General features: G+C 35.7%; 1 protein-coding gene across 1 annotated transcript; it reads right to left on the reverse strand.

Moving 5' to 3' along the window:
- Positions 1–768: 768 nt before the first annotated feature.
- Positions 769–7,938, reverse strand: trmt10a (tRNA methyltransferase 10A). Its single transcript, XM_059354587.1, has 7 exons — positions 7,446–7,938; positions 5,294–5,465; positions 4,034–4,105; positions 3,884–3,958; positions 2,877–3,026; positions 2,684–2,789; positions 769–1,083 (listed from the first exon to the last, which is right to left on the reverse strand). The coding sequence occupies exons 1-7, from the start codon at positions 7,631–7,633 to the stop codon at positions 896–898; spliced, it is 951 nt and encodes a 316-aa protein (XP_059210570.1). The 5' UTR covers positions 7,634–7,938; the 3' UTR covers positions 769–895.
- Between the last annotated feature and the right edge of the window lie 6,849 nt (positions 7,939–14,787).

A 14,787-nucleotide genomic window follows, 5' to 3' on the forward strand; every position in this document is an offset into this window, starting at 1 on the left:
TTACTGTTTTTAGTATTTTATTGTTTTTATTTATATCTATTTGTGTATTATTTATTCTATTTTAATAACTGTACAGCACTTTGGTCAACTGAGGTTGTTTTTAAATGTGCTCTATAAATAAACTTTGACTTGACTTGACTCTTCTCGTTATAAAAACCCATATTGCATAAAAGCTGGGATGCTGTGTAGGAACTAAATAAAAACAGAATGCATAAAAACAGAGGTTAATATAAATAAAGTGACAACAAAGCTTTGTGAACCATTTTCTTTATTTTCTAGTGGGGTCAAAAAATAAAGAAAATGGTTCATGAAGCTTTGTTGTCATTTCACTAGAGAATACTATTGTTATTTACAATTAAGACAGCTTAACAACTTTTTTGGAATCAGGTTTTCTTAATATTCAACTATGAAGTGATTGAGTTGGGATAATATAGTTTGTCTTTATATTTTCAAATTGGGGGACATTATAACATTTTATATATAAAACATTGCACAATATTTAAAGAATTCCAGGGTCACAATAATGGTCATGTGTTGTAGTCATTCAATTTATTTAAAAAGAAATGATTTGAAGCTAAATAAAATCATCTGGCACCAGTCTGACAGCTTTGAGCAAAAAATTATATATTTTTTTTATTAAAAAAGGAAAAAGTACTTTCTTTAATAACTGCATATTGCAGCAAACCTGAAATTATCATCAGCTGTCATTCCCCATGACAGGGGGCACAAAATAAAACTTTCCATAAATAGTTTTTTTTTTCTCTTCACTTTTTGATTTTTTAAGAAACATATGCTTTCTTAACAGGAATATTCCTGTCGAGGATGGCCTCAGCATCAATATATCCAGACATTTACCCATAACTGTAAGATATCTGAATCTTTCTGTTTTCAGGTTTTAGGCTCTTTTCTCAGTGTGGTCAGGTGTGTCGGGGTCAGAGTTGGAGTCTGAATTTTCCTCTTCGTTTTCATGAATAGTTGTTCCGTGCTGGTCGACAGCCACTGCTCCTTTCCTCTGAGGCAGGACGGTGAAGAACGCCTCCTTCCAGCTTCCCTTTTCCAGGTATGCCAGGATGATCTCAAACACTGAAGAAGGGATGAAAGCACACACAACCAAAGCAGAGGAAGCAAGTGAGTCAAAGCTCTCAGAGCAGCCATAATTAAGATTGTTTAATTGATCAATGGGTCCCTGACTTCAGACAGAAGTACAGAAGAGTTATGTCTCGGTCACTGATCTCATTTTCAAGGGAGACCTGGCTAAGACAGCAGCATAAAACAACAACAGACTAAACAACAATAAAACAAGTAAACAGAGATATACATTAAAAGTATCAAAAATAATGATAACAAATCTACAGAGGGCGGCAACTACCAATAGAGTCAATCACCGAGGGCTGCACAATTAATCAAATTTTAATCGTGTTCACAATTTTGGCCGTCACGATTAAATTAACCTGATCGTCGGCGATATTTCCATTTTAAAATGCGGCTCTCCTGCATATCTAATTAAGCACTTTCTACATTAGTAGTCCACAAGCGAGCGCAACTTTTATTTTCAAATGTTTTGTCAAATTTTGGTGTTTCCATCAAGCTTGTCTTATGCCAATATTCAAAATGAGCATATAAATGTGTTGATGGAAGCACGACTATAGAGTCACCAATCAAACTATAATAATTATATATAAATAATTGGTGGCTGATTAATACGAGATCCTTATTAAGATGCTGGCCATATTCTATGCTGCATTTGTTTTGCTTGTGAAACACAAAGAAAGTGCAACTGCATTTCTTTGTGCAACCCTGTGTTTTTTTTACCCTTTTATTTGTCTTTTATCTCTAACACTGTTTTGGATTGAGTTTTTATTACTATTTTATTCTATTTTATTTGATTGTTTTTACTGTTTTTAGTATTTTATTGTTTTCATTGTTTTTATTTATACCTATTTGTGTATGATTTATTCTATTTTAATAACTGTATAGCAAGGTTATAATAATTTTGGATTTTTCATTAGTTTTAGTTTTAATTTCGTTGTGAACTTTCGTTTTCAAATTCAGTTAGTTTTAGTTAGTTTTTAGAGTGAGTTTGCTAGTTTTAGTTTAGTTTTTATTAGTTTTAGTGTTAGTTTTTTTGTAATGGGCTATTTGTTGGGTGCGAGATTCAAAGAGGTCATAATAAATTTTGCCTTTATTTCCTTTGGTTTATCCATCTCAGCCCCAATAAAGAACTCTTACAGTTCCAGGTGTTTTGAATTTTGGTTCTAGTGTAGACATCCCAGTCTCAGTAAACATATTCACCATGTGTTGCATGTTCCAATAGAAACACTGAATTATGAATGAAAATAGTTGACAAAAACGAAAACTAAGGACATTTTCACTAGAATTTTAGTTAGTTTTGTAACCACACAATACAGTTTCAGTTAGTTATCGTTTTTTTAAAAACTCTAGTTCTTATTTTTATTTCAGTTAACGAAAATGTTTTTTCAATTCTAGTTTTCGTTATTTCGTTAGTTTTCGTTAACTATAATAACCTTGCTGTACAGCACTTTGGTCAACTGAGGTTGTTTTTAAATGTGCTCTATAAATAAACTTTGACTTGACTTGACTTTGACTTGAACAATGACAATAAATAAAGCTTAAATGTTGGTCAGTGACCACTTGGTGCAGTTTGTCTGCTACTAAGAATTACCATGGTTGACTGCCAGAACCTTCCGACTGTTCATCTTGACAAAACTGCTGAGGGGAAGCTGAGCATGACTGATTCCCAGCTCCTTCGCCCTCTCAAAGGTGATCCCCTGCAAATACATAAACAAGTGATCAGCTCAAATCAGCAGGCAGGAATTACAAGCAGCAGGGCCTTGCAGCTGTGAAGCCAGACTCACCTTATGGTGATTGTGATCCACCAGGCCTCCTATCACGTAGGCCTTTTTGTCGTCTAGCTCTTCTAGCACATTGGGAGAGTCTGATGTCAGGTAGACCAGCTCGTCCTTTGCCACAACTTCACTGTAGTGTTCTGTTTTAAGGGTGATGTCCTGCACACAACAACAGCAAGCACAGACAGTTATGTAACACTGCATAGTGTGACATATAATGGCTTATCATAATTTACAGTCTACAGTCTGTATTTCTTTTTTTTTTTTTTGGCCCACCACCACCCCCCCCCCCCCCACTTCTGGAGGACAACTTTATTTTTATTTACATAACAAAAAAAAAGGTCAAACAACTTGAACAGAAAATAAGGTAAATAATTTAAAAAATAAAAATAAAGAGTAGATATTTACAACACCAGTTGTTGTTTTACTTTGATTTCTGACAGTTAGTAGGTATGAGGAGGGTTTGTGTATGGCTGTGTGGCCATACATATATGCTGATAAGCAAATCAGCAGACTGACAGACAGACCAATGGGGGGATTTTATGTAAATGCTACAGATGCGTATGTGTGTGTGTGGGTGTGTGTGAAAGTGTGTGTGTACTTTGTATTTATATGTGTTTGTATATATATGTGGATATTTCAGGGTGAAAAAAGGAGATGTGTTGAAAAGTTATGTGGAATTGGGATCAGGCATTTGTAGAGGTGAATTTTTTAATAAATGTAGACCAAGTTTTGTTGAATCGGGGTATCCCTCGCAATCCTCCACAGTCCAGATATGGTCTGCTCGGCGTATCGGAAACAAGATGGCGACGAGTGTAACGCTGAACATGATGCTTCCAACGGGCCACAAACCAATTTGTGTTGTCACGGTGACTACGTCCATTATTTATATACAGGCTATGGTCATACGATGTGTGCAGGATTAAAGCACTCTGCTGCCACCTAGTGTCTCCAGCTATCAATTACAGCCTTGGTTGTAAAAATCTGTGTAAACCATCATTCAGGATCATGCTTACCTTCCAGTTGACCCATCCTTTGTCTTTTTCATCCATGCTCTGTTTCAGCTGTCCTCCCAGGCTCGTCAGATAAAACTGGAGAGGTGAGAGGAGTGGTTATTCATCAGTCGGGTTGTCTTTACTGTTTGATGGCAGTCAGTAGCCACTAACCTGTGCTGGATGCAAGGCTCGTCTGTTTTCAGCATAGCACCGCTGGATCTGTTTGTGAAGCTTCCGGATATCCTGAAGTCACAAGAAGATAATCAGCCAGGAGAGACAGAACTAGAGCCCGACCGGGCTGATTAGGGAGGAAAAACATTAATAATGTATCAGGAAAATGGTAGTTTTTAGTTTAATGTTCCATAATGAAAATGGTACTCTTGTTAGTGTTAGTTCAGAAAATGGTAGCTTATGTTGATAATTGTTTTGTTTTTTTTGTTATGGCTTGTAATTGTAACTATTATTAAGGTGCCTGCTCCATTTCTTGACACCAGCTGTATTTAGCTGCATTGATCTGTGGTTTTTGCCACCAGATTATCAAGCAAAGTATGACAAACTATGTGAAGACACCATTTCTAAATTAACCAAGGGTCATTTTCTGCATTATATTCAGTGAAAAAAAGTTTTCACATCTGACAACCTATACACCAATTCTGATATATCTGCAAGAAGCCGATATTGGTCAATAAATTGTCTGACCAATAAATGGGAAGGGGCCTAGTCAGTACCCTGTTCATATCTTGTCTGTCATATATATACACTACCGGTCAAAAGTTTTAGAACACCCCAATTTTTCCAGTTTTTTATTGAAATTCAAGCAGTTCAAGTCAAATGAACAGCTTGAAAGGGTACAAAGGTAAGTGGTGAACTGCCAGAGGTAAATAAAAAAAGGTAAGGTTAACAAAAACTGAAAAATAATGTACATTTCAGAATTATACAAGTACGGTAGGCCTTTTTCAGGGAACAAGAAATGGGTTAACAACTTAACTCTATGGAGTCTTGGGCTATTTTGTCCATTTTTTAATTCTTTTCATGTCTTTGTAAGTAATTTTGTATCTTTTTTTTAGTCATTTTGTGTCTTTTTTAGTCATTTTGTGTCTTTTTTTGTCATTTTGTTTCTTTTTTTTGGTCATTTTGTGTCTTCTTTTAGTCCTTTAGTCCAACATAAAATGTGATTTTGAATCTTTTTTTTACTTTCAAAACACTATCATGCTCAATAAAGAATTTTAAATGTTGCAAATGTGCATTAATTTCAGAGTACACTGAGACATTAAACTGCATCATTTTCAATTAAATTCTGGAAAAGTTGGTGTGTTCTAAAACTTTTGACCAGTAGTGTGTATATATATATATATATATATATATATATATATATGTACACACACACACCAAACCAATAGATATCCCTATTTCCCTGGCCCAGACTTTTACCTTGATCAGCATTAAGTTGTCAAAACTGCAGTCCACCACCAGCCTCAGTGAGCTGGGTATGACCTCTCTGCGTGGACGTTTCCTGACAGTCTGGGCCTCTCCTCCCTCGTCCTCCTGATGATGATTGTGTCTCTCCAGCCGACGCTGTTGCTTCCTCTCCTTTCGTCTCTGCCTGCAGCAGAAAGCACAAATAAATATTTGGGTTTGTTTAAAATTGTCTTTAGACCCCGTTTTAACCCCTGTATCCTGTTTTGGACTAACTTCTTATTAGAGCCCAGATATCATCTGAGTGTGTTGCTTTTTTCAGACAATATATAATGCAGCAAAACTTTGCTAGGCATGATTACAAAATGATTCACCAATTGACAGACACTAAACAGTAATTATTTTTAATTAGCTATTGATTTTATTCCTATTAATTCTTTATTTTCTTAGTTATCATTTATAGAATTGGCTAACAATGTAATACATTGTTTGTATATTGTATAACTACGACAAATATTATTTTATAAAGTTATCTGAGAAGGTAGCTCTCTGGATATATTTGCATAGTAAAAAGATCGGTGCACAATCCACATAAAAAGGTCTATTTTCATTTCATATTGGATATCGATTAATTTTCCCATCTAAAATCATCGGCATGGGTCTAAAAAAATCTGATACATCGATCAGGCTCTATTGTTGTATTTTTAGATGTTTTACTATCTTAATAACTAATTTGTTGAGTAGAATATTACCATAACTAAAATTACTGATGACCAGAATTACAAAAATGAATGTAACAAACCAGATGTTTCATTACTGCTGATTGCTGAATTATCTGCATTTAGTATGAAGCCTTTCATGCACATTTTTTGCTTGTAAATAAATCACACATTAAATACAATCTTATCTCCTGACTATTCTCTTGCAAACACAAAGTCTGTCCCTCAGGAGAATCAGTGGCATAGACAAAACGAGCACTATGGATGCACTGGGGCTACCGTGGAAAATGCCACTTTGAACATTTTAACCCTATAAAGCCAAGTGTATCATATTTGATACATAAGTTTTTGAGACCTCTACATCAAAAACCTGATGAATACATGAATTGATGATTAAAAAAACTGAGCAACAAATTTCACAAAAATACCAGATGTAACAAAAATGATTTGCTGGTTCCACTGGTGGATCTGTCATTGCTGCGTGAAAACTTCATATCAGCAGATGTATGATGTTGTTTTATATGGAAAAAAATATTTTGTATGTTTGAGGAAAATGTTAAAAGGAAAGTCAAAAGTTTTATTTGGTTTAAATATTAGGTTTTATGTGATTATGTGAGTTCAAGAAAAGCAAATTGTGAGCAACAAATTGCACAAAAAGACCTGATGTATCAAATATGATCCAAATTAAATTCATATATGAAAATTGATATTGAATTTAAAAAAATGTTAAGCCAGTTCAACAAACACTCCAGTTTTGAAAATGTAGAATTTTCTGGCAATTATTTCACGGTTCAGGCTTTATAGGGTTAACCCTATAAAGCCAAATGTATCATATTTGTTACACAATAACTTATTTGAAAATTTGTCAGTTGTCATTTTATTGCATTTCATACATTATGCATTAAATAAAGCAACATACAGTCTTTTTCTCATTTAGGTAAACTAGGTCAAGGTTTAACTGACATAATTAGGTATGGTAAGAGTAAAATTGAGATATCTCTCGAATAATTCAAAGAAATAAATTTTTTTTTGGTGTGAAAACTTCATATCAGCAGATGTATGATGTTGTGTTATATGGAGAAAAAAAATATTTTGTATGTTTGAGGAAAATGTTAAAAGGAAAGTCAAAGTTTTAATTGGTTAAAAATATTAGGTTTTATATGTTTTTGTTAGTTCAAGAAAAACAAACTGTGAGCAACAAATTGCACAAAAAGACCCAATGTATCAAATATGATACACATTAGAATTCATATATATGCAAATTCATATATATTATTTTTTATTTGTCAGCAGGTTTTTTTTTTTAATTTAATTTTCTGGCAATTATTTCATGGTTCAGGCTTTATAGGGTTAATACTGTCAGAGTCATAAATGCATTTTCCTACAGAAATGCAATAACATGTCTATTGGTATGATGTGCTGATTGTCATTTTAAAGAGCTTACTTACTTTCGTAGCTCCCTCTCTTCTTCCCATTTCTGCTGCTTCAGAAGCTTCTTCCTTTGCCTTTTGGACACGCTTTGGTTTTCTGCTGCTGCTTCTCCTCCATTACTGCTCATTATCTTCTCACTGCTCTGATCTCCAGCATCATCCTCCTGCTGAGCTGAAGCTCCACTGTTGACGCCAGCACTAGCCATGTGTGAAGAGCAGAGATGGCTAATGTTGCTGTATGGACTAGCTGTTGATGTTAGCTTGTTAGCTGCTCTCTGCAGAAACTATTTAATAGAAGAGTTCTTCTCTATAATTAATCTAAGAACGAACCCTTTTGAAAGTACTTCACATCCTTATATCAGCCCCGTATATAAGAAAATAAACTAAACAACAAAAATAAGTTGTTCATGTCAGCAGCCACACAGTTCACATGGAGGTAGTTGACGCGCGTATGACGTCATTAAACCGCGTCAGATTCATTCAGTTGCTCTGGGAACGCGTGGGTGCGTCTCACTTCTCTTATTTTATGGGCCTTTTCCAAAGCTCCTATTTTATGTCTCCTCACTCCTCCATTCAACATGAAGCTCTTCTGGTGCGTCATCTTCACGGCCGTCCCAGTCCCAAAGCTCTTATTGGTGCTTGGAGGATGGAGGAGAGAGGAGATAGGATAGAGGAGAGACTAAAGAGGAGAGAGGATGGAGGAGAGAGGATAGAGGAGAGACTAAAAAGGAGAGAGGACGGAGGAGAGAGGACGGAGGAGAGACTAAAAAGGAGACAGGATGGAGGAGATAGGCAGTGGCGGTTCTAGACCAGTTTTACTGTGGGGGCCAATGAGGGGCCAGTGTTTAATCAGAGGGGCACATTAGCACATGAAAAAATGGCAAAGATGATATTTAAGCATTCAAAATCTTTGAATGTCTTGAAAGAGACACAAAATGACCAAAAAAAATACACAAAATAACTAAAACAGACACAAAAAAAGAAACATAAATGACACCAATGACCGAAAAAGACACAAAATAACTAAAAATGACACAACAACAGACACAAAATTACCAAAAAAAGACACAAAAAAGACACAAATGTCCAAAAAAGACACAAAAAGACTTACAAAGACATGAAAATGATTCAAAAATGGACAAAATAGCCCAATAAGACTCCATAGAGTTAAACTATTATACAATGTACACATTCTGGGTTTCTTTTGTGTACAATGAGGTATTGTTTGAACAAAAAAAAGGTTAGAATTGTTTCATTGTTCATTGTTATAAATTGATCATTTTATTATTAATTTGACACAGGGGTCACAGCAGGGGCCAAAGGCTTCTTCACAGGGGCAGTGGCCCCTGGAGGCCCCTGTGTAGAACCGCCACTGTTTTGGATCACATACTTTGCGTTGCAGATGAATGCACATCTGAACATTTTACAGGATATAAAAATGACTTATGAAGTGACTTCATTTCACTAATTTAGTTATACACAGAAACCAAACCCCCAGAAAGTTCTGTGCACGAGGAGTCAACCACCAGCCCAGCCTCCCTCCTTCCGTCTCTTAATACTGTTATAACCACTCCAGACACTAGAGGTCGACACCTAACAATAAACAATATAGCAGGTAATAAAATGTGCTGATAATGGTATTCTGAATAGTGGAGCAGATCCCTTCTAACCAAGATCTATAAGGCTGAAAACCACCAATAACATCCATTCAGTGTTGCTACAGCAGGTGGTTCAAAGATGGTTTTGAATGAAAAATAAATTGGGATTTTTTTTAGGAATAGTTTGAAAAGAGGCACACAGCTTATTTTTGTTAATTAACTTACAATTTTGAGGTAGAATATAAAAAATAAAGGTGTGCATCAAGGTTATAATAGTTTTGGATTTTTCATTAGTTTTAGTTTTAATTTCGTTGGGAATTTTTGTTTTCAAATTCAGTTAGTTTTAGTTAGTTTTTAGAGTGAGTTTTCTAGTTTTAGTTTAGTTTTTATTTTTTGAAAATGCTTAGTTTTAGTTTAGTTTTTATTAGTTTTAGTGTTAGTTTTAGTTTTTTTTTGTAATGGACTATGTGTTGGGTGCCAGATTCAAAGAGGTCATAATAAATGTTTCCTTTATTTCCTTTGGTTTATCATCTCAGCTCCAATAAGGTTATTGACTGTTTTGAATTTTGGTTGGAGTGTAGACATCCCAGTCTCAGTCAACATATTCACCATGTGTTGCATGTTCAAATAGAAACACTGAATTATGAATGAAAAAGTTGACAAAAACGAAAACTAAGGACATTTTCACTATAATTTTAGTTAGTTTTAGTTAGTTTTGTAACCACACAATACAGTTTCAGTTAGTTATCGTTTTTTTAAAAACTCTAGTTTTTATTTTTATTTCAGTTAACGAAAATGTTTTTTCAATTCTAGTTTTCGTTATTTCGTTAGTTTTCGTTAACTATAATAACCTTGCTGTGCATCACTGACAAGAACGTCTCATTTGCTTAATTTTGCTTTGTCTTGTTCTTCTCCTGTTCAGGTTTTTGGGTTTCTCAACTTTGTTCTGTGGGCTGGGAACATCTGGTTCGTCTTCAAGGAGACCGGATGGCACAAGGGTGCTGCAAGGTTAGCAGGCGGAGCATCTGAGAAACAGGCCGGCACCTTTAACCAGCAGCCCTACAACCAGGGAAGCTTTGACCAGTCAGGGAGCTATAACGCCCAGGGAAACTTCGACCAGCCGTCTGAGTACAGCCAGGTGGGAGGGCCCACCTCCTACTCCAATCAAATGTAGCTGTACCTTTTTGATTCATGAGTGGCACTTCTGCATTATACACCAGGGCAATCAGGCGGTCATGGAAGAGAAGAATTTTCCAAAACAAAAAAAGATGGTCATAAAAAAGTAGGCCTGGGACGATAACAAATTTTGCTGGACGATATATTGTCCCACAAATTATTGCCGATAAACGATATTATTGTCAACATGATAATATATCATAATAATGCACACCCTTTCAAATACAATACACTTTTATTTCTCAGTGTTTTATACCATTGTAATTGTAATTTTAAGAACGTTTAAATATCCTAAATAAATAAAACAAACTTTTTTTTTTTTTTAAAGGGCAGCATTTATTTTGCGATGTAGCAAACTCCATTTTCTGTGAGCGCACAGCGTTTATATTGACTTTGTCGACCAGTGTTGACTGTCGGGACGAAGGCTCTGCATCTCCAGCTGCAGTTTTTTTCCCCAGCTGGGAAAACTGGGTCGGGTGGTTCTGCTTTAGATGGGCATGCAAGTTTGTTGTGGTGGCTTTTTTTGTTGCCACCACTTTTGAACAAATTCGGCATACAGGCTGGTCCGTGTGTTGATGGGCTCACCTTTTTCATTCGGTTTGAAACCGACATATTCCCACACCGGGGCTGTGGCATTTGGCTTTGCAATCATCTTTTTTCCTGGCGTTGCTCCGCACGAGGCTCACCTGCTGCACTCTGTGTGTAGCCAATGCATAGACTGTATATAAATAATGGACGTAGTCACCGTAGTCACTCATTGGTTTGTGGCCCGTTGGAAGCATCAAGAGTTCAGCGTTATACTCATCGCCATCTTGCGTCGCCATCTTGTTTCCGATACAGGAAGCAGACCATATCTGGACTGTGGAGGAGGAGAGGGATCTGATCACTGACTACAGCCTCTCTACACCTCAACCTGACTGAGAGAAGCTGCTGCTAATTCATGTTAGCATTAACTGGAGCATTAACTGGGATGTTAGTTTTGGCTAGCAAAAAAACAAAAACAAAATGTATCTTTCTTACCTCAGAAACTGAGCAGCGACTCCTTGGAGTGTCTGTTAGTCCAACCAAACGCTGAACAAGACATTTAATGAACAAAACGTTCAAATAAACTGTCATTAAGTGAAAATACAGTGAAAGGGTCAAAGTTATGAGACCAAACCGCTAATCGTCCTCTTTTCTATCTATATAACGTTATATATAACTTTATTGACACGTTTCCATGGATACGCATTGTTCTGCTTCTCTCCTGGTGATGGCTCGCCTTGTTAGTGACCTGTCAATCAAAGGTAGCCACGCCCCAAATCATACGATTCTTTATCTTCTATTTTCTTCTAAATGGGGCCATTATTAGAACTATTGACATCAAATTGTCTTGAAGAAGATTTTTTTACTAGCGATTGAGACCATAATGTTGTCCCTGAAAATTTTTCTGAGGTAATAAATCAAGTGAGAAGTTTTCAAATTTAGCACTGAAATGAATGGGCAGATTTCTTTTGCAGCCAAACTTAGCACCCCCTACTGGAATTTTCGGTGAATTGCAGGCTTTATGCACTTCCTGGTGGCTTCCATGCTCAGACACGGAGATTGCCGCCTGAGCCAATGCTAGCGGCCCAGCCTTCCCCACAGAGACAAAAAGACTGGATGACTGACAGGAGGGTTCACTCCGCTCATTCTGCTGTGGAACAAAAGCGCCCAGGTGCTGAGATCGAGCACAGAGTGAACCCTCTTGTCATCCAGCCTGCTTGGAGGCAACAGACGAGGAAAACAAACACACATGACGATATATCGAGGCCGGCAAAATTATTGAGTTCATTTAATTTATCGTGCGATTAATTGATTTATTGATTATCGGCCCAGGCCTATAAAAAAGGCATTAAAGGTGTAAAAATACACCGATTGTAGATACAAGTGTTGTTGGGTATTGTACAAAAATATTAGACATAGTCTTTTACGCGTTCTCTGTCAGAAGTGTTGTTCATTGAATGTTGTATTTCTTGTTGTTTGAGAATCACACGTGATGGTCTCTCTCTGTGCTCGGTAATTGAATTCACAGTAAACTGGATGTCTTTTTTTAAACTGGTTTGCACTGTTGTGGAAGGAAAAAGTGCTCAATGTTTGTACAAAATGGTGTCGACTCAGTGCATGACAATATGTGTGCTAATATGCTCTCTGTAAAAAAAAAAAAAAAGATCTCTGAAAGTTTACAAAACTCATACTGCCCTAACTCATTACTGAAAGTTTTTTTATTATTATTTATTAGTTTTTTTCTAATCTAACTGGAACTATATTTTGATAATGGGTATTTATAATGCAGGTGCATATTTAAAATATAATTTAATAAAATGTGTTATATTTGTCTGAACAAATACATTAAAGGTCATTTCTGATATACGCTACCGGTCAAAAGTTTTAGAACACACCAACTTTTCCAGAATTTAATTGAAAATGATGCAGTTTAATGTCTCAGTGTACTCTGAAATTAATGCACATTTGCAACATTTAAAATTCTTCATTGAGCATGATAGTGTTTTGAAAGTTAAAAAAAGATTCAAAATCACATTTTATGTTGGACTAAAGGACTAAAAAAAGACACAAAATGACCAAAAAAAGACACAAAATGACTAAAAAAAGACACAAAATGACTAAAAAAAGACACAAAAAGACACAAAATGACAAAAAAAAGACATGAAAAGAATTCAAAAATGGACAAAATAGCCCAAGACTCCATAGAGTTAAGTTGTTAACCCATTTCTTGTTCCCTGAAAAAGGCCTACTTGTATAATTCTGAAATGTACATTATTTTCCAGTTTTGGTTAAGCTTACCTTTTTTTATTTACCTCTGGCAGTTCACCACTTACCTTTGTACCCTTTCAAGCTGTTCATTTGACTTGAACTGCTTGAATTTCAATAAAAAACTGGAAAAATTGGGGTGTTCTAAAACTTTTGGCCGGTAGTGTAGATCACGTCAAAAAGTAAAATCAGCAACGACTGTAAACTGAAAAATACACTATAGAGGGTTTCTGCAGGACAAAATCACACTCATTTCATGTGAATAATGTAAAGAGCGAGATTGTCTCCTTCATTGTTTACAAGCGGCCGATCCTGCTACAAATTACTGTGACTGTTTTCTATGCTATCCTCAGACTACTGGGGAGTTCTAAACATAATGTGTTAAACCTCTCTAAAGCATGTCCAGAGTATCCATTTGCACTGCTAAAGCCCAGCAAAAAAGCACATCAGTACCACAGTGATAATAGACGAATAGTGATTAGTGGGCTCATCTGTACATAACCAACATTGAGCTTTTGTTGATGTTTAAATCACAATTCAAGTTTGTACAAATTTTTAAAAATCTGTGCAATTAATTTATAGTAATATTCAAAGGATAATGCTCGGTTGCTGTTTATTTACATTAATATGAATTGTGCGATCCTGTTTCTTTACCTCCTAAGCATGTGGCTTGCATCCACGTATGTCTAGTCTGACATCCATGATTAATGTGTACTGGCACTTGCAATCAGTTCTTGAGTGGATATTTTACAAGCATTCGTGTTAATAAAGAAGAAATTTGCCCATAAAAATGTTCTGCGTGTGTTTGAAAATGTAGTTTTTGCATTAGATTACACATGATCTTTTGCAATCTGAAAAATGGTTGACCCCTGACCTTTGACCTGTTCCCTTGGTTTCCACAGAAACAGGACTGCTCTATGAGTGTCTCTCGGGTACAATAAGGAGTAGTCTAGACCAGCTATTCTCAACCTTGGGGTCGGGACCACAATTGGGGTCGCGAGATGATTTCTGGGGGTCGCCAAATCATTTTGGAAGTCAGCTCTGTCTCCACTGTGTTAAAGTGTTTTAGTCTTTTTGGTCACTTAATGTCTTTTTTTGGTCATTTTGTGTGTTTTTTTTTTACATTTTGTCTTTTCTTGTCATTTTGTGTCTTTTTTGTGTGTCTTTTTTTGATCATTTTTTGGTCATTTTGTGTCTTTTTTGGTCATTTTGTGTCTTTTTTTGATCATTTTGTGGTCAATTTGTCTTTTTTGGTCATTTTGTGTCTTTTTTTGATCATTTTGTGGTCAATCTGTGTCTTTTTTGGTCATTTTGTTTCCTTTTTTTGGTCATTTTGTGTCTTTTTAGTCATTTTGTGTCTTTTTTTGGTAATTTTGTTTCTCTTTTGGGTAATTTTGTGTCTTTTTTGGTCATTTTGTGTCTTTTTTTGATCATTTTGTGGTCATTCTGTGTCTTTTTTGGTAATTTTGTTTCCTTTTTTTGGTAATTTTGTTTCCTTTTTTTGGTAATTTTGTGTCTTTTTAGTCATTTCGTGTCTTTTTTTGGTAATTTTGTTTCTCTTTTGGGTAATTTTGCGTCTTTTTTGGTCATTTTGAGTCTTTTTTGATCATTTTGCGGTCAATTTGTGTCTTTTTTGGTCATTTTGTTTCCTTTTTTTGGTCATTTTTTTCTTTTTTGACTTTTCAGACAAGCCTTTGTTCACAACGCCAACATGCTCTCTTCACTGCCAGATAAACTGAACTACACTGTACACTGATAAACATGGTGCATGCAGAGACATAGATGGTATTTTCCTG

This window comes from Centropristis striata, chromosome 17, assembly GCF_030273125.1.
Source record: "Centropristis striata isolate RG_2023a ecotype Rhode Island chromosome 17, C.striata_1.0, whole genome shotgun sequence".
Lineage (NCBI taxonomy): Eukaryota > Metazoa > Chordata > Actinopteri > Perciformes > Serranidae > Centropristis > Centropristis striata.

What these genes read in the sequence shown, in the direction of transcription:
- trmt10a (XM_059354587.1), bottom strand. Translation starts at nt 7,633, where the DNA reads ATGGCTAGTGCTGGCGTCAACAGTGGAGCTTCAGCTCAGCAGGAGGAT. An exon ending in GAGCCTTGCATCCAGCACAG is followed by an intron (nt 3,959 to 4,033) that starts GTTAGTGGCTAC and finishes TCACCTCTCCAG; the next exon opens with TTTTATCTGACGAGCCTGGG. An exon ending in AAGGATGGGTCAACTGGAAG is followed by an intron (nt 3,027 to 3,883) that starts GTAAGCATGATC and finishes TGTTGTGTGCAG; the next exon opens with GACATCACCCTTAAAACAGA.